The sequence below is a fragment of the Haliotis rufescens genome, unplaced genomic scaffold (assembly GCF_023055435.1).
Source record: "Haliotis rufescens isolate VD_foot unplaced genomic scaffold, xgHalRufe1.0.p SCAF_3, whole genome shotgun sequence".
NCBI lineage: Eukaryota > Metazoa > Mollusca > Gastropoda > Lepetellida > Haliotidae > Haliotis > Haliotis rufescens.
The window spans coordinates 330,868-357,885 of NW_025964001.1; the positions used below are offsets into that span (position 1 = coordinate 330,868).

Below are 27,018 nucleotides of genomic sequence, written 5' to 3' on the forward strand. Positions count from 1 at the left end.
AAAGATTGTGATGCTGTTGATCACGGGTATGGCGTCGACATCCCAAGGATCACAATCAGGCCAAGCTGGTATTCGAACCTACGATCGGTAGATCCTGACACGGCTATGGGTCGTTCCTCTGCACGGCGAATTAATGCAACTCCACAAGACCACTGGATATCTGGGACCTGAGGTCACGTTGAATCGAGAACAAGTCATAGTTCATTAGTAATAACAGCTATAGTTTATTTCATAAATGTATCAACCGTGAACCTTGAACACGTCTATGACACTCCATCATTGTGACAACGTTAACAGAACAACACTCTCCTAGGTTCTAGTCTCTAACAACATAACGTGTTCTACTCTGCCCGGTGGCGTCTCCCGTGACGCGACACGACGTCACACCCTGTGCGACGTCAACCTTCACGACGTCAACCTGCACGACGTCACCCTGTACAACGTCACACTGTACGACATCATCCTCGTAGTAGCTGCCTTTATCGTGTACCATGTACGGAAGATGTCAAAACTTCATAATGCCATTTACAAAATTTCAAATATGTAAGTATGATTGCCAAAATATGCGAATGTAGAACGAGTTGGGTTGTACATAAAATAGAGTCATAATCAATAAGATTGTATTTGGCACAGACATTCCGTTGACCACATGTTTTAAAGTGGCACTTATAGGGTTTTTTCAACAACGTTTGAATTAATGCTGGTAAATCGGACAGGGTCAAATGTTATAATCGCACAGGTAAAAGTCATGAAAAGTGATTTGATCTAGAATCAATGATTTAATACAGTGTGTCTCGGCGTGTTTCCAAGGTGATCGTGCATGATAATTCTCATGATTTGACATTTTTCTTAAACTTGACCCTGAATAAGAGCAACCTTGAATAGGGTGACTGAGTATTGTTTTACGCCGCCTTTTGCAATATTCCAGCAATATCATGGCGGGGAACACCAGAAATGGGCTTCACACATTGTACCCATATGGGAAATCGAACCCGGGTCTTCGGCGGGACGAGCGAACGCTTTAACCACTAGGCTACCCCACAGCCCCTTTGAACAGAGACATATCACGTTGGTGCAAATAGACAATCTACCCGCACAAAAAAGTTGAGTAATCTTTAACATCACACAAACCTGTATTACCGTGACCTTGAGGAATACATCCTCTACGCTAATATCAATAACTATAAATAATAAGAAAGGAACCTTAGAGTAGTAATCTGATGTCCGACCATTATATACAATCCCCTTTCAGCATATTGACAGTGGACTTCTTTGCTTCGCGTCATTCATTGGAGAAGAGTCTCAAGAGAACAAGGAAGAAGACTACATGTCAATTGCTAGGTATTAAACAAGAAATATCAATAAGTAGATCGATGAAATAACAAAACAATTCTATAAAACCAAATTGGTTGTCATAAAACGCTTAAACTACAATGAAAACATTTCGGTTATCGATTTAACACGCGTATATTGTTTCGGCGAATAAAGAACGTGCAGATTAATTTACACTTTCTGTGATATTCATGAACGTCATGTATAACATTGAAACAGTTTTTTTAAATTAAAGTTAAAACAGAAATGTACATCAGATAACAAACACACTGTTATTAATACACAGGTGGGTATCTATCTCACCTGACAACTGCTCAACGGTAAAAGTTACAATACAAACTATGTAACCAAGGTAACGGGAAGGGATGTTTGTACAGCTGTGGTTTCCCTTGCACATATCGTTGCAGGGTGTCAATACAGCTCCGTTCGAAATGACTGGGCAAGTCTTTGTAAGAATATAGAACGTAAGACATGTAACTTATCTCGGAGATTTACTGTCAAAGAGAAAGCTAAAATGGCCGTTGTTTTCCATAAAGAGCTTTCATTATGTATTAAGAATTTTATTTAATATCGATTTTTTAAGGTTTGTGTGACATCCTTCTTGTTTTGTCTACGGATTTTGATAGTGGATGATTTGATCGGTATCTAAAAGAAATTAAAAAGTAAAAAATCATGCTTGATTTTTTTAATCATCTTAAAGTTTGATTTAGTTCGATGGTTCTAAAAAAAGAATAAAATACCTTGGCCTGGTTTGGGTCTTTGTATTATAAATCTAAAATCTGACAGCGACATTTCATTGTCATTTTTTTATCAAAGCAATCTTTACCGTTGGCGATAGTATAAAAAATACTTGCCATTCTGCTTCTTTTTTTGTTTTTTTTCCCAAATTTTCGACTTTTCAGGTGGGCTTACCGTAAACCAAGTACCAACATTTGAGGCCTGTCGTGGGAGGGTACTGCTGTGTACCATCATGTGAGGCCTGATGTGGGAGGGTACTGCTGTGTACCAACATGTGAGGCCTGATGTGGGAGGGTACTGCTGTGTACCAACATGTGAGGCCTGATGTTGGAGGGTACTGCTGTGTACCAACATGTGAGGCCTGATGTGGGAGGGTACTGCTGTGTACCAACATGTGAGGCCTGTCGTGGGAGGGTACTGCTGTGTACCAACACAGGCATGGACTATGTTCATCACTTAACAAAGCAGCGCCCAGACATTTGAACCGGACCTATACTCCGCCCTGTTGTTTACAGTCATGACAACGTACCAGTTCACTTTCACGCACGATGAATGTGAATTATGGACAAAATGGCGATGATGAATTGATTTTTTTCTCCAATATCAGGTCACACTACAGTCATTAAACTCACGTGACAATAACCACAGGATCAGACACACTGGACTTTTCATCCGTTCAGACCTGTGACGTACGTTTAGACCAATGACGTTCAGACCTGTGACGTACGTTTAGACCTATGACATTCAGAGCAGTGACGTACACTCTGTACGTTCAGACCTGTGACGTACGCTCTGTACGTTCAGACCTGTGACGTTCACACTGTACGTTCAGACCTGTGACGTACACACTGTACGTTCAGACCTGTGACGTTCACAATGTACGTTCAGACCTGTGACGTACACACTGTACGTTCAGACCTGTGACGTTCAGACCTGTGATGATTATTCTGTACGTTCAGGCCTGTGACGTACGCTCTGTACGTTCAGACCTGTGACGTTCAGACCTGTGACGCACAAACTGTACATTGAGACCTGTGACGTACTCTCTGTACGTTCAGACCTGTGACGTACACACTGTACGTTCAGACCTGTGACGTACACACTGTACGTTCAGACCTGTGGCGTACACTCTGTACGTTCAGACCTGTGACGTACACTCTGTACATTCAGACCTGTGACGTACACTCTGTACGTTCAGATGTGTGACGTTCAGACGTCCCGCCAGTCATGTAATGTTCTAACAATGGCGTCATTGTGATAGCAGGCCGTCTACAGAGGGTTAAAATATCATATATTTAAAAGGTGAAAAAGAAATCATTATATTTCACGTCAATTACATATATAACAAGAATACAGATTTAATAAAAAGATAATAAACACGGGATGTTAACGTTATGTGGCCATGTTAACATGCAGTGATTGGAAGAAGAAGACTGTGGTTGCCCTGAACAGTAACATCGGTGAAACTTGATGACATAGGAGAGACGGGTGATATTATACTGGCTGCCATTGGTCGAAAGGTGTCATATTTATAGACATCCCGTACTCCTACAAGGAGATGTCCTAACAGTACGATTATCGTAAAGACAGCTTGACGCTGCATCAGTGGATGGTGTCGCTTCAATCAACATGATCCGCAATCATGACACACACTGTGTCGAATGAATAACAACAATTAAAATTTGGAAATGGAAACAGTTTTTGGCAATTCTCCATCCTGATAGTCCCTGCAGACTAAGATATGTAAGTGTATACTAAAGTATATTTCACTGCCCAAATTTGCATATGGTGGCAAGCTGGTATAATACTGACTTGAGTGGTTAAAGCACCTATAACATCCCTGAAAGGTAACGGTATACCGTGGCAGGTGCACGCTCTTCTGATTTCGTCAGAAGTCATAGCAACTATTTGACTTGAACGGCAAGCTACTGTTAAACTGTTTATGTTGCAATATTTGGCACTGGTGTCGCGATAACATTTAAGCCCATATTAAATTTTGCAAAATTTAAATTAATCTTAAGCATCACTGCGAATTAAATTAACATTGCTTTCAAGCCGAGCTGCTGTTCAGTTTAGTGTCATTGAATTGTTAAAGTTTAAATGCTGTCCCTGATAAGGTCATAGTATGACAGTTCGTACGGGATAAATATTGAGAAATGGTTTTGAGACGGAGTCACATTTAAAGTTAATATGACACGTGAGAACCCAAGACAATAATCTGCCGCGAGAGGCGTGATTGCTATTCTCCAGTGAGTTGACTTGGCAGTAGACTTGACCTACTTTCATCACAGCGACTCGACTCGGTAAGATATCATCGCGGATTTATTGAGCAGAAATCATGGAGGATTCACCGGTCATAGGCGATTAAACGGACGACCGAAAGGACTGAGAAAGATCAAATTTACGCATGATTACATTTCAATTAAAGTCTATTGGCAATGACAGGAATCAAGTCACCAAGTTGTCACGTTACCATGGTTACGTATATATCTCATCAAGTGCATGAGGCAGAAATATTGTCAAGAGAGCCCATCTAAGCTTATTAATGGACCGGAAATAACGCGGCCGCCATCTTGACTGGTGACGGCTTCTCTGATACGCACCGCAGGGGCAGATGCAGTCGGTTCTTTTCAATACCGATATTAAAGATACTTAGATCATTGATATTTATAAACGAAAGTTGTTATTTTAGCCAATAAGAGAACAAGTTCAACAAAAAACACACACACACATCTATTGAAGACTAGTTAACTGCAACACGAAGGCAGGGTCACTGTGACGTAACACTGATATGAGCTAATGTCTAGATGATGCAACAGTATTGACTTTAAGGACGAACTATAAACACATCTATGCGAGAGAGGACTTGCTGACAAGACTTGTAATAATCGGAGTTAAGGTGAGCTATTTGTATGTCACACTATGTACAACCTCACAATGAGAGCAGCGCGTTCCTCGTACAGTCCGTCAAACATTGGACATACTGTACACACAGCGTAACCTAGGCCACGCGGTGCTCTCATCGTCAGTAGGTGGCGAAGTTTGGAATTTTTGGAATTTGTCACTTCCAACATGCAGCTGTGTCACGGTTTCTGTAAAGTGTCTACGTTTATCGATATAATATTTAATAATTTTATTTACCTGTGTTGATGCTAATCCTCACTATAAAGGCTGTGAAGACGTTATAGAGAGCCTACGGTGGGACGGTCTCGCGTCTGTTTTAAGCATTAACATTGTGAACAGTTGGTGTCATCACTGATTTTCAGAGGTCCTTTCATATATTTTCCACAGCTATTTGCCCTTTAGGCTAAGTGGAATCTGTTTAGGCAGACAATCTAGGCTGGTTATTCTCTTGCATTGACAATTTATATTTCTATGAGCTTAGTGATATCTCATTTTAGCTAGATTCAATTACATAAACAAGGAAGTGAATTGTGTTCACATTCTATCAACGTTTGACTGTCTTTCAAAGCATGGCCGTTAACCATAAGTATGTTCAAGAGTATAGGGCCAGTAACACGTGCCAACGGTGTTACACAGATTATTGTCATATGGTTGTGAGAGTGGACGAGACCACTATGCTCTGGTATTGTTGTGGTGTGATACCAAATATATTATGTTGTGTGCCGCTGCAGCTGGTATTGTTGTGGTGTGATACAAATTATATTATGTTGTGTGACGCTGCAGCTGGTATTGGTGTGGTGTGATACAAGATATATTATGTTGTATCACCCTGCAGCTGGTATTGGTGTGGTGTGAAACAGAATATATTATGTTGTGTCACGCTGCAGCTGGTATTGGTGTGGTGTGAAACAGAATATATTATGTTGTGTCACCCTGCAGCTGGTATTGGTGTGGTGTGAAACAGAATATATTATGTTGTGTGACGCTGCAGCTGCCATTGGTGTGGTGTGAAACAGAATATATTATGTTGTGTCACGCTGCAGCTGGTATTGGTGTGGTGTGAAACAGAATATATTATGTTGTGTCACGCTGCAGCTGGCATTGGTGTGGTGTGAAACAGAATATATTGTTGTGTGACAATGGACATCGGGAACTATACACTGGATATTTCTTTCATCTCCTGGATACAAAAACAAAATGTATATGTCGATATTTGTAAAAAGTAAATGAACACTATCTGTAGAAAACCACGGACAATTCTACAGACGTGGGATCGGCCGTGGAGGCTTGTCTGTCACTGGTTCTGACAGTGTATAGACGGCACTATAGCTAGGTAGAGGTCTGAACGTGTATCTCGTTTGTCTTCATGACCAGGGGATTTCATTACTCAGCAAGGAGTAGACACAGACATGAAGCTGGCTGTATTGGAAGAAAGAGTCTCGACCATGCATTGTTAATTTAAACACGTTAACTGGAACCTCTGTGTCACGCTTCCTTTACATCTTTATACATGACAATATGTCCTCGTTATATAAATCAAAGAGTTTTGACTTTTGAGAATACAGCCATTCCTGAACTCTCATTCTGACCTCAGCATTAAATATGTTTAGTTTTAATTTTTTGTTTTGAGGAAACACTGCTTCTTGGGACCTAATTATACATGATAAGTTGGATTTGGCCAGATTTATACATATGATCTGGAATATTATAAGAACTATTTTGGTGTGATATAACATGATAAGTTCCATTACCATTTTATCCAAACGCATTGAGCAAGCAAATGGATAGAAACCTCTCCAAGACCATTTGAACCACTTCAGTTACACTTTGTATTATTAACCTATTGACTGTCATATTGACAGAGAATGTACCGAATATCCTAGTCCAAACAGTTGTAGTTAAAACTTATTGTATAAATCTATTGTTAAACCTTATTGTATAACGTTACACTTTGTCATATATATCCACTGACTGTTATAAAGCCAGTGGGTTGACGGCGGATGTAACTATTGCCCAGGGGGCTAGGTGTGACAGTTGGCCCGTGACCCCCTCCGTGGGGACCCCTTCCAGCAGTTGTAGTTGACGGACTCCTCGGACAGACACCTGTTGCCTCTGTATGCCTGGCTGAACAGGTGGATCTTCCCCTCGTGTTGGTCCAGGTAGTTGTACAAGTAGTCGTCGGCAAACCGCAGCATCTGCCTCAGACTGAGCAGCGCGGGAATGTCCACGTTCTGGTCCAGCTCCATCTCCTTCTCGTAGTTCTTCACGGGAAGCACGTGCGCACGTGGCAGGCCGACCAACTGCGCCACCTGGTCCACTAGTTCCCCGACTGTTGCGCTGCGGAAGATCTGGGAGAGGTCGCTCTCTACCAACAAACAGGCGCGGTCTACCTTCGTCAGGAGAACAACCTGGGGAATACCTGAAATGAAATTAGAATCCACATCCAGAACATTTAAAAAGCCACGCGATATACCATGGTCAGATTGAGACCAGGACCCCATTGCACAAAGCGGTCTTCGGGCTACGACTCATAAAGAGCATGAGAGTTACGATCGCCTTAGTGCTAAGATCCCTTTGTGCAACGGGGCCCAGATATATTAGTCATTTCCAAGCCTCCTCTGTTGCTGGTCTTAAGACGGGACTTAAGGGATCGGGTGGTAAGGTGACTTTATTGATTGCGTGGTATCGTACCCCGAGTGGGTCCAATACCTCAACACTCGAGTTCTTACAGGCCGCTGAGACATATCTGGAATATTACTGACGCGACAGAATTTATCTTACAATATCTCCCCAAATGTCACAAAATGATTCGTGCTTTTTGACATCCTACATTGTTGACCAAACCAGACGTCTTTACTTCAGTAATGATGAAAGGTACGTCCATCAATGACTGTCCAAAGTCTACGTACCTCTCTGGTTGGCTCGCTGCTGTATTGACTTGATGGTTTGTAGAATCTTGTCAGGGAAGACATCCACGGTACAGCCGTCGAGGACGAAGGCGATGCAATGGATCTTGTCGGCTAGGATCGGGCTTTTCTTGTAGCCGGCCGAGTCCGGGGAAATGGGCACTGCAGGGTTGAACTGAGGAAGGAACACAACATGAACAGACTGAGTTCGACGATGCAGGTGTCATGGTAGAACTGGTTTGTTGGATGATTGGTTGGTTGAGTGAGTGATAGGATGGTGAAATGGGTGAGTGAAAGGTTGGGTGAGCGGTTGAGTGAGTGAGTTAGTTTCTACTCCGCTTTTAGGATTATTCCAGAAGTATCCCGGCGATGATATCTCACAAAGCAGAGGCTTAACGTTGTTTTCCCATAAAGGGAAACGAGCCGGTTCTTCAATGTGACGAACGAATGCTTTAACCACCAAATAACACTCAACCGCCCGTTTTAAACGAAGAAAATATCCGCATGTTGAAATGGGGACGTGGTCCCATGTGGCAGTCTCCCTTAATGGGAGTAAAGACACTTTGGCACCTTTCCATCAATACAAACGATCGGAGACTAGTTTGTCTATTGATCCAGGTGTAGATGTATTTGGAACCTTTTCTTGTACAATATTGACCATTAACCTCACATGGTCGTCAATACGTCATTACCACAAACAATTAATCTGAAGTAACATGAATCACTAAAAAGGCTTACAATATTACTAAAACATTTACAGCAAAACATTTATCGAAAACGTGAGACAGTGTATACACGGATCAGGTGTTGTATTGAGATTGCATGGACTTTGTTCTTGGCCTCATCACGAGTTGCACTGACCTGGTATCTGAGTTGCACTGACCTGGTATCTGAGTTGCACTGACCTGGTATCTATCTGGCAGATGTCCGTCCAAGATGGCGACAAGGTCACTGTCGTCCATGCCCTGCCCTTCTTCCAGTCCACGTGTATCACACAGCCGGAACTTGAGGGGCATGCACGACTCCGAGGACCGCACCTTGTACATGCGGAACTAGAACAGACAAGTGCCTCGTTACAGTTAACACTTCATCCACCTGACCTGTTACCATAGCAACTGTTCGTATGCGTACAACCTTTCCATGGCGTATGCAAAAGCATTGATATATTATTCTAAAAAAAAATTTAAAAAGTAAAATAAATAGTGTAAATAAATCATGTATTGTTTCAATTAATATTCAATGAAACCTTCAAGCCACACAACCGTATGTGCATTATAAACATAAACAACGATTCATATAATATTTACACTAAACGTATACATATTTAATTGCATTGGCCTTTTACTTGCGCGAATGCTCTATGAATCTATGGAATATTCAACAGATTCAATATCTAAATTGTCGCAAAGTATAATTAGGTTTGGCAAAAAGATTATAAACGCTATAAAACGTCACGGGGCTGAAAACAGTCGTGGAAACACTGCAAGCCTGAGGTCCAAAGCACAACTGTGATACCCGTATCAAATACAGCACCGTCGAATAATCATTTCTTGTTTCTTTCAGTTAAAGCCACCATCCAACAGGGTGTATACTTTCTTTCCATCGACAGTTTATTAGAATATAGCCAAAACAAGAGAGACCGTAATATTTGTGTTACTACGCCCACTTTGAGATTTACGGTATCAAGCCCGTAGTAGCGTTTCTTACAGTGTGGAAGTAGGACCTAAACATACACTTTTGTCGCGTAGCCCGTTATCCCATGTCATCAATGGCTCTGATTCAGAGGGGCGGTCGGGTAGCCTAGTGGTTAAAGCGTTCGCTCGTCACGCCGAAGACCCCGGTTCGATTCCCGACATGGGTACAATGTGTGAAGCCCATTTCTGGTGTCCCCCGCCGTGATATTGCTGGAATATTGCTAAAAGCGGCGTAAAACCATACTCACTCACTCACTCTGATTCAGAACCTCCACGGGAGCCATACCAAGGACAACACTAAAAAGCATGTCGTGCATATGGAATTGCATTGAGTCTAAATTTGGTTTTGCAGCACACACAGATAAAAAAATCGTTGGAAAAAGGTGGTGGTTGGACGGACCTGCCGCTGGGGCCTGGGTCCGTATTGCCTCACCACGACTACTACACCACGCCAAGCAATATCAGAGCCGACACTTCCATGGAAATGTTGCTCATCGTCCATCTTGTTCTGTTGTCCTTCCACTCTACATCTCCTCCAGGACCCCGACAACAATCCCGCCATCATTCAGTAGTGCCATTGATCAACTCTCAACACTCACGCTGCTCTTTTATATGTTACGTTCACCAAGACTTCTTTCCCCACTGCCGACACCGAGGTTTGGTTTTATAGCAAATTACATGAAACCAATCCAGAATGATGTATGAAAGCGTGCATGGTTTCTGGTAAAGCCCGATTAGACTGCTGCTATTGATTGTAGCTGTTTCCACCTCCAGGGGCGCTGGACATCGCCATCAGATGGAATATACTTCATGGGCAATGTTCCCGACGGGAATCAATGAGTACATGGCCTGCTATTATCACGGCTAACTGACAGTCCTCCCGGTTAACTCCTACAAACAACAGATATGTCGGTAGAACATACACTGTAGAATATGCTATGCCGCGTACGGATCTGTTACTGCAAGCGGCTCAAGGCTTTATTGCAGAAATACTTAAATGTCACAGGCCTATACACATCTGTATGGGTAGCAGATGTACACAAATAATGTTGAATGTTTATTTCACTTGGCTTATCATTTGTTAATTTCACTGCAGGTAATATATAAGCTGTTAAGGACATTAATACATTGATATTTACAGACGACATTAATTCAATAAACGTTAATATATTTGAATGGAGCTTGGTATTACAGAGAAGACTTTGATGAAACGGATACATGAGTACAAAGTGGTATTTGTCATATCTGAATTGTAAATTACATATTTTACACAGTCTGAATTCCTTCGGGATTTTGATAGATCTTCCTGTTTCAATATTTGAGGCCTAGTGTTTAAAGCGTTCGCTCGTCACGCCGAAGACCTGGCCCATTTCTGGTGTCCCCCGCAGTGATATTACTGGAATCTTGCTAAAAGTGGCGTAAAACCATCCTCGCTCACTAACTCACTAAATCTGGAAAATGCAGTTCTATTCTGAGTCTATATTGAGTCGCATTATTTACTTGGAGTCAGCAGTCGTATTAATTTGGAGACCCCTTAATTTTAAGGTTTACGGTATTTATTAGCTAAGCTACACGGTGGGATTACATCCATTTTTGTAAGAAACTGACCCACTTGATGTACGACATGTGTACCGTCTCAAAAGCAACATTGCCACTGTGAGTTACATGTGTTACCCAAGGTCGAGGGATGTACAAGAACGCCCGTAAAATCCCGTACCCCGCAACTCACACATGTAACGAATTTATCACAGCGAGTTCACAAGGAACAAATATGAAATGATAGCTATCTTGAATGGCAATTCAAAGTACGAAGATGACCAATAATGACGAAGTGAGGTCATCAGTACATGCTGGCCAGTCGAATGGTTCTTTACAAAACGGCGACTTGCCAATCAGATTGCTTGATTCTGTTTCGAACAAGGAGTGAGTGAGTTGGGTTTAACGCCGCTTTTAACAGTATTCCAGTTATATCACGGCGTGTCAGCTTTATGTGGGAGGAAAGCCCGAAGTGATGCAGGTCTCAGACGTTTACCACTCCAGTGAAACGCACGAGCACGGGTATGGTGCTGACAAACATAATCGGTTCGAACCGGGATTCGAACCCACAATCATAGGTTTCTGGCGTGCCCAAGGGACGCAACTCTGCACAGCGAATCGCGGCGCCTTGGACGACTGGGCCACCCGTGCCCCCTCGAATAAGGATACCATTACAGGCGGGATCTGTGTGGTGAGGTATCGTACAGAAATGTGTGGATTGAAGGTTACTGAGTATACATATTTGTAACATTCAGGCATACTTCATGAAATAGATACAAGATACCTAGTTCCTGGGAGAGAACGGACGACGACTACTACGTCTGTACGACGTTTGGCGGCTTCCTTCTCCTTGTGGAGACATGACATAAAGTAGACAGATAATTTGCCACTTTGTCATCCCGAGGTCTTCTAGTCTCCCAATAGCATGTGGGTGTCTATCAGTCCTGTTTTTGCTCTCGGACCCATGAAGATCCGGGTTGACATAGGTCTTCAGCACCCCATGCTTCCCGTAAGAGACGATTATGCTTGTCGTAAGAGGCGACCAACGGGATCGGGTAGTCAGGCTCGCTGTCTTGGTTGATGCTTGTCATAGATCCCAATTGCGTGGACCGCCGTCATATAGCTGGAATATTGCTGCGTATGGCGTTAAAAAACCAACCAACCGCCCAACTTAACCTATAATCATCTTGATCTCTCTCTTGAATGCAATTTTTTTATACTGTTAATCTTCCACCTGCCATATATATTCTGAACCATGTTCATCACTCAGATAAGTCCCAAAGAGGGACAGGACAGCCGAAATTGCTAAGGCGACCTCTTAAGCACTAAAGCAACAAACGTCGCCTCTACAGTAAAATACAGAAGGTGTTATCCATAAATTGTCTACTTATTTCTCAACTGCTAAGACATTCCTACCAAACAAGACATAGTATCAGTCAGTGTACGTGGTGTGGCATTGCTCTCATATCAACCCTTCATTTCGTTCACAGTTTCTATATTGCGTCAATCATCACACTGTCCAATCCCCTACTCCTACTCTGCTAGCTAATCCCGGAAGTGTCATGCCGACTCACACCAGAGTGACATCCGTACCGCCACAGTGTCAGTGTTCCGGGGTAATGTATCTGGCGGTAATCTCTCAAACAGATAAAAACGTACAAGATAAATAAGCAACACAGAGAAAAATATAACTGTGATACGTTATTATTTAATCGATGCTCCAATCAGCGTGTCTCATTACCACCGCCGGCCGCCAGGCCCCATGGTGGGAAACAGCGTGCAGTCAAACAAACAGGTTAATCATTATCCAGTGATAGCGTTTATGCCTCTTTTCCCCATGTCCCCAATGTTAGCGATAACCACGTCAATAAACTCTGGCTGTCGGCCTTTCTGCAGAGTGTACTGGAATTTAAGGGAAGGAAAACCTAAAGCAAATATATATGATATACTGGTGATCAGCTGGAGATAATTGTGAGACGATTCCTCTTGAGAACTCGAACTCAAGTTCACAAAACCAGAAAAATAATTCTGAGGCAAACGATTTGTAAATGATAGTCGCCAAAGCATGCGGTAAGATACTCTATTTCAGAAACGTGTCCTAATAACTTTTAAAAGCCTTCTAATTTCATCTTTTTCTGAAATCCAGAACCAGTTCCCGACTGACATGGACAGCCTCCACGACCGGGAGCTAGACACCCACCCTTCTGTTAATGCCCTGCTCGTAAAAATGTTGAATTCCTGTTTCCGGTGTTTTCCAACTTACCATGGTAGTTAGGCTATGTTCGGCACTTCCGCTGCAGGCCTGACTCGTCACGTGACCTCTAAATATGGAGTTAATGGTGTTGAAGTAGCTGGACTTGCCGGCCCCGACGGCCCCGATCATCAGGATGTTGACATTGTTCACCTTAAGGCCTCCGAGCGGTGCATACAGGTCAATGTAGGACTTGAGTGCCTGGAAACACACAGATTATGCCCATAAATATCGTTGAAAGGGATAAAAAAAACTACATCGTGTGGACCGCCAGCGCAAACCAATACACTTACATGTATATGTATCCATTGTGTGACTCTTTGTTAAACTGACCCGTGAAGATCCAGGTAGAATAGTTCGTCAGCAACCCATTCTTGCCGTAAAAGGCGACTAGGCTTGTCGTAAAAGGCGACTATGCTTGTCGTAAGAGGTGACTAAGGGGATCGGGTGGCCAGGTTCGATGACTTGGTTGATGAATGTCATCATATTCCAATTGCGCGGATCGATGCTCATGATGACAATCACTGGATTGTCTGAACCAGACTCGATTATTTCCAGTGTGCTACTGTCAGTCAATGTATGAACCATTCATTACCACTGTCTGAACCGTCGTGTGTACCATTGTCAAACCATTGTGCGTTTTCTTTATGTGAAGGTGACGAGTATTCTTAATTGTTCAGTCCATGTAATACTGTCTTCGCAGGGTATGGGTTTTTCTTCCATCAACACTCAGACTACGTATGTATGCATGCGAAGCATCTGATAGCGCATGACATAGTGTAACGTGTACGTTTGTCATGCATCTATGCACATATGAGGAAGATGTGTAGTGTTTACAAATATGGAAGAAAATCGATGAAGGACTTGAATGGTCCTTTATGGGATTGATGCTTTCATTGTGTTTCTTTGTATGATGCAAAGGCCAAGTGAAACATCCACTGTTGATTTAAGCAAGCGCAGTTAACATGAAGTAGGAGAAGTATTGATATAGAACTTATCTCTGGAAACAGATACATTAGAAAGAATAAGTGGAAGTGGTCTGAGGAAAGTAAGACGCCGTCGGAATGATCTGTGTCAGAAATTGCCCCATATACAACATAAGCAAGATTGACCAACTCGTATCACTACAAAGCCCCGAGGCCTGCGCCCGGTACCTGCTCTGACAGACTGGATCGTATATCGTCTGACAGACTGGATTGTATATCGTCTGACAGCCTGGATCGTATATCGTCTGACAGCCTGGATCGTATATCGTCTGACAGACTGGATGGTATATCGTCTGACAGACTGGATGGTATATCGTCTGACAGCCTGGATGGTATATCGTCTGACAGACTGGATGGTATATCATCTGACAGACTGGATGATATATCGTCTGACAGACTGGATGATATATCGTCTGACAGACTGGATTGTATATCGTCTGACAGACTGGATGGTACATCGTCTGACAGACTGGATGGTACATCGTCTGACAGACAGGATTGTATATCGTCTGGCAAAATGGATCGTTCATCGTCAAACAAACTGAAATGGTTCATCTGAATGATACATTTTCTGACAAGCTGGATGGAACATCGTCTGAAAAACTGAAATGGTTCACCGTCAGGCAGACTGAAGGCCACTTCGTTTGAATGGTTCACCCCGTCTGACAGACTGAAGGATACATCGACTGAGGTTTTCGGTTTAATGGCTAGGATACATCAATAAAGTAAACCGCTGTCTAAAAAGTGGCACGGCACATCGATTTGTAACGTGCTTGAGGAGCGAGATAGACAATCACTGACCTATTCATTGGGTCGGTGAGCACGTTTCAATGATTAGCAGCATACGCACTGGTGGCTCCATCAACTCCACTGGCTCCACAGAGACTGAGTGCCATGGATAGGTGGAACATCGCATTTAGTTTTGTCTGAACAACTAGGGGATATTGTCGAACGTGTAATCATATCGTGGTGTCGGCAGTTGCAATGCTATAAGATGAAAGTAAGTCCACCTGGCAAGTTCCATCTGTTGCAACATCAACTGATCTCACTGATATCGAGTCCAGGTGTTGCAACACCGTCGGATCTGACTGATAGCAAGTCGCCCCGTAAAGATCCGGGGTAGAATAGGTCTTCAGCAACCCATGCTTGTCGTAAGAGGTGAATGACGGGATCGGGTGGTCAGGCTCGCTGACTTGGTTGATGCATCTCATAGTATCCCAATTGACTAGATCGATGATCATGATATCAATCACTGGTTGGTCTGGTCCAGACTCGATTATTTACAGACTGCCGTCATAAGCTGGACTATTGCTGAGTGCGGCATTAAACAACAAATAAACAAACAAATAATAGCAAGTCCACGTGTTGTACCACCATCTGATCTCACTGATAGCAAGTCCACGTGTTGTACCACCGTCTGGTCTCACTGATAGCAAGTCCACGAGTTGTACCACCATCTGATCTCACTGATAGCAAGTCCACGTGTTGTACCATCATTTGGTCTCACTGACAGCAAGTCCACGTGTTGTACCACCATCTGGTCTCACTAATAGCAAGTCTACGTGTTGAACCACCATCTGGTCTCACTGATAGCAAGTCCACGTGTTGTACCACCATCTGGTCTCACTCATAGCAAGTCCACGTGTTGTACCACCATCTGGTCTCGCTGATAGCAAGTCCACGTGTTGTACCATCATTTGGTCTCACTGACAGCAAGTCCACGTGTTGTGCCACCATCTGGTCTCACTAATAGCAAGTCTACGTGTTGAACCACCATCTGGTCTCACTGATAGCAAGTCCACGTGTTGTACCACCATCTGGTCTCACTCATAGCAAGTCCACGTGTTGTACCACCGTCTGGTCTCACTGATAGCAAGTCCACGTGTTGTACCACCATCTGGTCTCACTGATAGCAAGTCCACGTGTTGTACCACCATTTGGTCTCACTGATAGCAAGTCCACGTATTGTGCCACCATCTGGTCTCACTAATAGCAAGTCTACGTGTTGAACCACCATCTGGTCTCACTGATAGCAAGTCCACGTGTTGTACCACCATCCGATCTCACTGATAGCAAGTCCACGTGTTCTACAACCATCTAGTCTCACTAATAGCAAGTCTACATGTTGAACCACCATCTGGTCTCACTGATAGCAAGTCTACGTGTTGAACCACCATCTGGTCTCACTGATAGCAAGTCCACGTGTTGTACCACCATCTGATCTCACTGATAGCAAGTCCACGTGTTCTACAACCATCTGGTCTCACTAATAGCAAGTCCACGTGTTGTACCACCATTTGGTCTCACTGATAGCAAGTCCACGTGTTGTGCCACCATCTGGTCTCACTAATAGCAAGTCTACGTGTTGAACCACCACCTGTTCTCACCGATAGCAAGTCCACGTGTTGTACCACCATATGGTCTCACTGATAGCAAGTCCACGTGTTGTACCACCATCCGATCACGCTTCATATTGTCAAGTCCACGGGCTGCAATACTAGTATGAATCTGATCTCACTGATATCAAGGCTACGTCTGATCTCACAACCACTAGCCAGGTCCACGTGTTCTAACACAGTTGATCTCACTACTTGTCGTGAATAGTCAGTTGGTCACCAGCGGAAAAGAGGCTTAGTTTAGATTTTCGTTCCCACATTTTCCTGTATACCCCAAACCTTTTCTATTGCAGAAAGGAGGTATCTGTACCCAATTCTCATGGGGTAGTAAACTTGCAAGTGTGTGCGTGAATGTTCAGGGGGTCAAAATTGCATTAATTGAAGGGAAAATGCATAATTTGACAACATTGGCTGTAACATTTTTATTAAGTCATTAAACTATCTAAATTATGTCTTTGATTACAGGTACTATGTTCGGTTATCTGAATTTGGCAAACATTTTGTTTCATATAACTGTTATTCTAATTCGAATTGGGACAATAAAACCACTATAACTGGGTATTAAAATCTGCCTGAACCATTGTACTATCCTATACAGAAACCAAAATGAAAATATATTACATAGGGGCTGAGATATTGTATACAATGTTTACCCACCCCCAAAAACCAATCTTGACGAAAACTGCTTATTGAGATATGGCGGTAGATTATGTTGATGTAGTGGATGAGTGGAATAATTAGTAAACTCATAAAGAAAAATGATGTTTCAAGTTTTTCTGTGAACATCTACGGTGGCCATCTTCACGTTCTTCCCGCTGCTCTTACTATGAGACTATTTGGACAATTCTACATTTCTCCAAATAGCCATCTGCGATAACGCATCAGTCACATCCTGTTTTAAATTAGACCTTTGTCTTTCCAACCATAATTACATTATTTACGCGTCAGTGATCAGTCAACTATTCCATAAAACATTCCAACCGCTGAAAGAAAAATCTAATGTTGCTGCTCTTTCGAGGATGATAAATCAGCAATTTCACGACCCAATTAATATCCTCGTTAAGGGTCTACATTATCACGTCATGGCCCCAATCGGTCATATTTAGCATATATGATATTTGAGCTACATAACACTTGCCCTAATGGAGGCGTCGGGTGACATTTATACGCTGTTGCAGTGCCATTAAGCGTAGCAGCCATTTGCACATACACACAAGGCTGAGTTATATTGCAAAGAATTATGGCTTGCACATGAAAGTCGATTCATTCGGAAGAGGAGCGAAAGCATTACGATGCTTGGGAGATTAAATGCACCCAGCCCGGTCAAACATCAAACCGGATCCCTTGCAGCTCACAGACCCGGCATATTACAGAGGACGTTACGCAAACAGGAACGCTTTCCTGGAATATTTATCGACCGTTTTATCCCCAATTTAGAACTTAGGGATTTATTCAATTATCAATGAGAATATTTATGGCTAATTTCAAAACTCATAATCAGACATACCAATTATTTAGATTATCTGTTTATTAATCGATGCATTCTGGGAACGTTATATTCGATTGAGAGGGGAAGTGGTCAGCTAAAGGTCGGCGTTATATGTTGACTGCAGTGTGTTCTATCATGTCGTTCAAGTCATTTTGTATACTCATTATAGTTGCTGCTTGCCACAACGAGTTGATTATTGTTTTCTGTGAAGGAAATATATTACATTATCGTCGCAAACAGGCAATTTCCCGGTAATGATCCCAGAGACTGGCTATACTCGCTCTATGTATTAGAATGTGAGTTAAGGCTACCCAGTCAATAACAACCAGCTTTGTCCGCCACGTATTTCGATCATGCTATAATACAGCTTGTTACAGACGCGGTGTTCAGGTGGAGCGAGGGATGAACCATTGGCGATATATCAGAGTATATCACACAACAGATATATCTTCAACAGATCATTAATGACGGAATGCTCCTGGATATCTCCAGCAACGTGAAGGGCGGCACGACAGATCGTCATGAACCGGATTTACCGTACCACACGCCAAAGTATTATTGTTCTATATGTGGACGCAATGGACGCGTTTGATTGTTTGTTTGTTTGTTGTTTAACGCCGCAGTCTGTTTGTTGTTTAACGCTGCACTCAGCAATATTCCAGCTATTTGACGGCGGTCTGTAAATAATCGAGTCTGAACCAGACAATCCAGTGATTAACATCATGAGCATCGATCCACGCAGTTGGGATACGAATTGAGATGCATCAACCAAGTCAGCGAGCCTGACCACCCGATCCCGTTAGTCACCTCCCGCGAAAAGCCTAGTCCCATCTAACGGCAAGAATAGGTTTACAAACATGATTCGAGGTGAGGTCAAATGAAACGTCGCGTTATATAGCGACGTGCACGTGTGTGTCTGAGTGGCTGTCTGTCTGTCTGCTTGTGCGGATTACTGCCGGTTTTAGAGCCAGCCCACTGAGACACCATGCCACAGTGTAACTTGGATACCCTACTCAGCCACCGTATGCTAAGTCCGAGCGTCAGGCAGGGTAACAACAAATGCCATCTTTTAACGTCTTTAGGTATGACGTTGTAAGGAGAATATACCGCCGACTTTCCGTTCTAAATTTATAATGAGCCAAATATCATTCAGTGATTGTTCATGCACTCTATTATTAATACACCGATCAATGGACCAGTATGCACACGACTTTCACTCTCAACTCCCTGAGGAGAATACCACTAGATGACTACTATCTGAGACAGAGAGTTCGCCTACCTTGGTGTTCAGTTCAGGTAACTTCCGCCACGGCTCCTCGCTCAAGTCATTGCTGTCTGAAATAGAAGAACAAGACGTCATTGCCGGCAGCAACATCGCCTACGCAGCAAAACCCACGGAGATACGTCAATACAGTCAACAAAAGGTCGAAGTTGCGTTTAGGTTTGCTGCAATTTCAGAGCAAATCAACTCAATGAATCTACTCAGTGAAACGTTTCAACGAAACTACTCCATGAAGTTGAAGCGAACCAATCGACCTCCGACATGCTTTTAAATGAAAAAAAGCTAATTTCATGTCTTCCTTTAAACGCGATCAAGGAACATATTAGGAAAACAAGTGTTATAATGTATGAGTTGGCCAAGCAATGGCCAAGGGACAGCAACACAACCGTGTATGGTCTATATCCATGGTGTTTGATCCAAAAGCCATACTTCCATCGATGCTCCCGAACTTGTCAAACATTTGCTAAACGCAACCAAAGAACGATGCCATGTCGAAACATTGCTCATACTTCGAAATCAAGATCCCTGTCAGGATAAGCACGAATCGGGGCAGCCACTAGATCAGGGTAGTCTCTAGTTCAGGGTAGTCGCAAGTTCAGGATAGTCTCTAGTTCAGGGTAGTCGCTAGTTCAGGGTAGTCTCTAGTTCAGGGTAGTCTCTAGTTCAGGGTAGTCGCTAGTTCAGGGTAGTCTCTTGTTCAGGGTAGTCGCTAGTTCAGGGTAGTCTCTAGTTCAGGGTAGTCCCTGGTGCAGGGTAGTCGCTTGTTCAGGGTAGTCGCTAGTTCAGGGTAGTCTCTAGTTCAGGGTAGTCTCTAGTTCAGGGTAGTTGCTAGTTCAGGGTAGTCTCTAGTTCAGGGTAGTCTCTAGTTCAGGGTAGTCGCAAGTTCAGGATAGTCTCTAGTTCAGGGTAGTCGCTAGTTCAGGGTAGTCTCTAGTTCAGGGTAGTCGCTAGTTCAGGGTAGTCTCTAGTTCAGGATAGTCTCTAGTTCAGGGTAGTCGCTAGTTCAGGAGAGTCTCTAGTTCAGGATAGTCGCTGGTTCTGGGTAAGCACAATTAATATCATTCCCCTCTTCCAACGAGAGGCACGACAAGCACACTAAGACGATCCCTGCCTGGTGAAGCGACTCACAGATCGGGACGTAATGTTCAGTGCTGATCAAAGCCCATGGCTCACATTGATGAAAGGTTTTATTCGGTTTTCTATATATAGACCCATCTTCATGTAGGTTCCGTGTACTTAAAGCACTGGGAATCACTGAAGACGGCCCTTTTATCTAATCACATAGCGGATCTGCCCTCAACATAGAACTGAGAGAAACGAGAACTAGCAAGTCATTTTACTGAGTGTAATTGGTATACCAAACTGTATGTTTGTTGGTTGGTTGTTTAACGCCAGACTCAGCAATATTCCAGATACAATACGGCGGTCTGTAAATATTCTAGTCAGGCCAGACAATCCAGTAATTGACATCATGAGCATCGATCTAGGGCAACTGGGATACGATGACATGCATCATCCAAGTCAGCGAGACTGACCACCCGATCCTGTTAGTCGCCTCTTGCTACTGATCTTCACGGGTCCACGGCTGCAAGTGTAAGTGGTTTGTAGAGATGATTCCCTATATCTGTACCAATGTCCAGGGAAACCAGCAGACCCCACTGAACCTTAGTGCGGACTCAAACCCGGACCATCGTCATAACAGACTGACACCCTGACCATTCGACCACCCAGCCAATATACATTTACCGCATATTCCCAACACCACGATACAGAATGAATTAATAATTGACAACAGCATACGTGAGGACAATTCCAGCAATTGTGCTCATTGCGTCCCAAGAGAGGGAACTATTATTTCTCTTTTACGTTTTTAAGAATGGACTGAATAACTTTCCCTCGCGGCTCCACGGCTCACAATGGCGCACGCGAAACCGGGGAATGGTTTGCAGCGTTTCTTGCATTAACTAATTCTGCAGGCAATTATTCCACGGAATAATATAGGCCGTTTGTCCCCGAAGACAAGCCAACAAATGTATTACCTCATCTGAATATTCTCCGCGCGCCGTTAGCCTCACCTCCAACTATGAAATCCGTCCACGGCATACTAATGTAAGACTCTGTCATAGTAATGCACGGTGGAGACACATTGGTTATCGCCTAGAGGATATAGAAAAGTTAATGTGAGTAATGACACATGACTCGTATGATAATAACCAGCTGTATATAACGCCAAGGCGGCGTACCTTCCGCTGTAACAGGAGGATATAATGTAGGGCGCCCAACCACACCTCATCCTGCCCGCGTCATCCATCCCCGCCGATACCAACTAATTCAACATGACATTTAACAAGAGGATTAATGCCCTTTTCTGAATACCCGTATTAAGTCACTTATATTTGCCTACAGGGGAAATGCCCATATTCAACAGCATGGCTTTTGTAATTACAGTTCCTGTGTTTTTTTATATATAAGATTTGCTGACTACGGACAGAGTTCTGTTGGAGACAGTTTTGGTAATCTGGAACAGAGCCACGCCCTCCACTGCCCCGGGGGACGGGCTTCTGGTGATAAATCTCCCGTATGGTACCAGACTTGATCGACGGCAGGCTGAAGCCATAAAAAGCTCCATAGTATGATTACATTGCTTTGGTATGGGCAGGTTGAGTTCCGTTGATGGCAGCTAATACCTCAGTTCAGAGGTATTATCTGAGTTGGTTAATATGAAGAGGTTTCCTGTGTTGGATGCAGTAGTTTATTCTGAAGCCATCTGACGCCGTGGTTTATGCCTCTAATTCGGTTAGGCTAATATTTGTTATGGGGCTATACGTTACTTTAGTTATGTCTGTTCTTTACCATACCGACCCCTAGCAACTGTCGAGGTGAATATCAGAGTACCCACGTCAGACCCTGAATGTCACAGTTTAATAAAAGTGTCAGATTCTTTATTGAGTCATATCCTCAACGTATAGAACATTGGATGCTGATCCTACACATAAGACAACCATTCCGCCACAAAATAAAAATCCAATTCGAATTGTTTTCTTCTGATTGAAAAGAATCTATCCACGCATTGATTAACCTAGGGATGCTTTAGCCATCAATCTACATGATGCGTCTACTCTGTCAGACCCCATCCTTTCAGTGTAGGGGTGCATGTCTGCCTTACTGTCAGTATAGTATCGCTGGCTGGTCTGGGGGGCTTGTTGCGCTGGGCTGGTATCGACAGTGAATGTCAGTGTCCACTTAACCTGATTGAACCGCCGTACTCTGCATGTCGGACACTAGTTTTGAAGGTGGGGTTAAGGTTGAGGGGTTGGTTAGGGAAGGAGTTTGGTTAGGGCAGAAGAAGGGGTTAACAATTGGAGTGGAGTCTAGGGTTGGGTGATGTAAGGAGTTGGGATCCGGGTAGGGTGGGACGGGTTGAGGATGGGAATGTGGCTGGGAGTGGGTTCCGAACTGGGAGGTTGGGCTAGGGCTGGGGTGCCGAAATGGGTTAGAGGCAGGGTCAGGGCTGAGGGTTGGGCTAGGACAGGGGTGTGGAGATGAGGCTAGAGGAGGGGTAAGGCTTGGGTGAGCGCGCGTCATATCGATCTCGACACGGGTCAGGAATGTAGCCACAGGTCGGGAGGCTGACAGGAGATGGAAAGATTCAGTGTACGAATTGGACACCAACCTCTACATACATAGATCAACACGACGGCGCTGTGAGCAAACAAACACCAACCTCTACACACATGGAGAGGATGTTCTGTTTCAAGGTTACGGGCGTTGGAGTTTCAAGAAATGACCATGATGGCAGATTGACGAAGAGTTAAGCATTGAAAAACGAGAATCCTACGTACTGATTGAATCTATTTGAAAGTTTCATCTTTGCATGCGTATTGAGGTGTTTTATGTACTCCCTATGTATTCCAGTCAGGTCAGTTTGGGCATGAATGTAATAACGTGTCTTGTCAGTAGGACGCAGATCTATTGGCGTCACGTTAACTCATGGCTTTCGACCAGGACACCGTTCCACGAAGCGATCTTAGCGCTACGACTATCGTAAGCCAGTGTTAAAGTATGGGAGTTACGATCACCTTAGCGGTAAGATTACTTTGTGGAACGGGGCCAGGAGAATAATTCAACACTGATACGTGAAAGTCGGGATCTCTACAGAAAATGGTTGAAGTGATCTCGTATTACATAATATACTTATCCATTATCAATGTCAGTTTGTGACAGTTTGCGCTAAAGTGGTCGAGATGCCAAACCATCCCTAAGATCCTACATACCTATACATGACAACTACTTTATTGTTTGTGTGCAAACGTAGCGAAGGTTCCCTCGACGAAAGTGCTATCATATATATGAACGATCAGGAATGTTGGTATATTCACTAATAGAAATAATCAAAAATATATTGAAATCAATGGTTGCACTTTCAGATATATTCAGACCTTGCCGTATACACGCCACCGGCATGCGGTCAGTGAGAAGTGCAAGAAGCCGGAGTTGTGTACCTGTGACAAACCACAAAATAGCAGCTACAAGATATAGGGTCACACCCAGTGTCAGTACACTACAGTAAACTACGTTTATAACGAACACACTTATAATGAACTGACCGATTTAACGAAGTTATGTTTTAGTCCCGGCCATTTGTTGTACATTTGTATATATGCTGTATATATGTGTGCGTTTGTGTGTGTGTGTGTGTGCCTTTGTGTGTGTGTGTGTGTTTTGTTTGTTTGTTTGTTTGTTTTTGTGTGTGTGTGTGTGTGTGTGTGTGTGTGTGTGTGTGTGTGTGTGTGTGTGTGTGTGTGTGTGTGTGTGTGTGTGTGTGTGTGTGTGTGTGTGTGTGTGTGTGTGCTGTATATATGTGCGTGTGTGTTACAGGGAATATGTATAATCCCTGAAATTTTCAGTGAATATATTTAATGTCTGATTCACTCAGGGAATTTACATAATCCCTAAAAACTTTCAGGTATTATACATAAAAAAGTTCGTTCGAGGAAGAATTCAACAATGTCCACTGTAAATACCCGTATAAAACTATACACACATTTCAAGCCAATACATGTAGCTACACATTGAAGTAAAGATGAAGAAAATCGAAGCCGTTCTTATGGAGCTAGCGTCTTCAGAAGCTCAAATTATCGTTTTTCGATTCCTAGCCAAAATCCCTGCTCAGAATTTGTACCGCCCCTGTGTGTCAGACGTTTTGTTCTGACGTCTGCACGAAATGAATCGGCCCAAATGCCTGATACAGGCTGATCACTGAGGGGATCTCTCTCGACAGACCTGCTCACACTGAAACAGCAGAAATACGTCTCACTGTCGACAGACGGGATTCTAAACACACTTGTGAGCATTTTATTAACACAGCATACACTAATTACAGTAATGGAATATCTACATCGAATTGGCTCCGTCTCCATTGATCGCATCATTTACGCTGGCTGCAGTACAGTAGGAACAGCGTGCTAGAACCAGTCTTGTCAGACAGGCAGACAGGCATCCAAACACAGAGTTCCGGGAACAGAGAAATACATTCACACTGGAGAGAACAAGGGGTTTCATGAGGATGTGATGTGGGTGGGGAGTCGGGTGTTACTGGTTGACGAGGCCATGTACAGACTAGGAGGGTAAAGAACACGACAATAGAGGATACACTACTTACCGGGAGTGTAATAAAGACAACGTACACTACTTCAGGGTATACACAGGGCATACACAGGGTATACACATGACATACACAGGACATACACTGGACATACACAGGACATACACAGGACATACACTGGACATACACAGGACATACACTGGACATACACTGGACATACACTGGACATACACTGGACATACACAGGACATACACAGGACATACACTGGACATACACAGGACATACACAGGACATACACAGGACATACACTGGACATACACAGGACATACACTGGACATACACAGGACATACACTGGACATATACAGGACATACACAGGACATACACAGGACATACACAGGACATACACTGGACATACACAGGACATACACTGGACATACACTGGACATACACAGGACATACACAGGACATACACTGGACATACACAGGACATACACAGGACATACACTCGACATACACAGGGTACGGGTATATGTATACACATGTGAGGAAGCAGGGGAAACGGTGAAGTGTTGGAAAGGAAGACAACGATAATACGCCAGGAATGAGGAAGCGGAGAGGATACCCATATGAAAGGGAGGTGCTCCGTCATACATACCACCATGGAGACGATCCATGACAATTGCCATCATAAAAGCCAGCACGTAAATGTGTTCATTGATCGCGCAGAGTCTGTGACACTGGGGATTAGGATATGCTTTCTGTCAGGCCTCGGTACTCGCCGGAAGGTCCCGTGAAGAAAACACCTGGATCGAAACACGGCCAAATGCCATAGCAACCGAGCCCATGGCAGCCGAGGCGACAAACTGTCCGTGTTGACACAAGGATTTGTATTATTAGGAGATGTCCAAGCGTCCATTGTTATCGGCTCAGTCCTGTTTATTGGATTGTTTATTCGACCACGTTAATGACAATTAACAGTTGCTAGCCTTAAATGACTACGTACAGGCGTAACTCTGAACACCAATAGTGTGCACAACGTGAGGTGAGGTGAGGTGTGTGTGTCTGTGTGTGTGTGTGTGTGTGTGCGTGCGTGCGTGCGTGCGTGCGTGCGTGCGTGCGTGCGTGCGTGCGTGCGTGTGTGTGTGTGTCTGCTTGTACATCACCGGGCTAATGCCAGTTTTATAGCTATCCCACTGAGATACCATGCCGCAGTTTAACATGGACACCCAATTCAGCACACATTCCTTGTTTTAGCCCTTTAATGCCGACGAGCACCAGAGAAGGTAACAACAAGTACCATCTTGTAACGTATTTGGGTATGACGTGGCCGGGGATCGAACCACCGTCTTTAGACTCTCAGGGCAGACGCTCAATCCACTGGACCACAGAGGCGGTGCGTTGAAACATATTGGGAGCAGAGAGCAGCTAGTGCTGTATTCTTGTGCAGGAGGATCAGACATCCAATATAATGTGAATACGTATTTGAATTATTATTTTCTGTTTAACGTGACACAGTTTTTATATGTTTCATACAATACGTCACGGCGAACACATATCGGGAGAGTATGGTGTATTAGTGATAAGTGAACTCGTCATTGAAGTTTTAATTCTACACACACGCACATCTTCAACAGGTGATATTGTTCGTCAAGGTGGATTATCACTTGAGAACATAGTGTGACGCTAACAATGAGAGCTACGTTTCAGTGAGACCCGTGAAGATTCGGGATAGAATAGGTCTTCAGCAACCCATGCTTGCCGTAAAAGGCGATTATGCTTGTCGTAAGAGGCGACTAACGAGATCTGGTGGTCAGGCTCGCTGACTTGTTTGTTGCACGTCATCGTATCCCAATTGTGTAGATCTCATGATATCAATCGCTGGATTGGCTGGTCCAG

At 43.6% G+C, this 27,018-nt stretch overlaps 1 protein-coding gene across 3 annotated transcripts in view; it reads right to left on the reverse strand.

Moving 5' to 3' along the window:
• Positions 1-200: 200 nt before the first annotated feature.
• LOC124140704 (interferon-induced protein 44-like) overlaps positions 201-27,018 on the reverse strand; it is a 72,511-nt gene continuing 45,693 nt past the window's right edge. For all 3 annotated transcript variants that reach the window (XM_046508399.2, XM_046508398.2, XM_046508400.2), the window contains 5 exons: positions 19,512-19,567; positions 13,374-13,562; positions 8,786-8,932; positions 7,884-8,055; positions 201-7,393 (listed from right to left, as the gene is read on the reverse strand). In XM_046508399.2, coding sequence (XP_046364355.1) covers positions 6,996-7,393; positions 7,884-8,055; positions 8,786-8,932; positions 13,374-13,562; positions 19,512-19,567 — 962 coding nt within the window. In that variant the 3' untranslated portion in view covers positions 201-6,995. The remainder of the gene's footprint in view (positions 7,394-7,883; positions 8,056-8,785; positions 8,933-13,373; positions 13,563-19,511; positions 19,568-27,018) is intronic.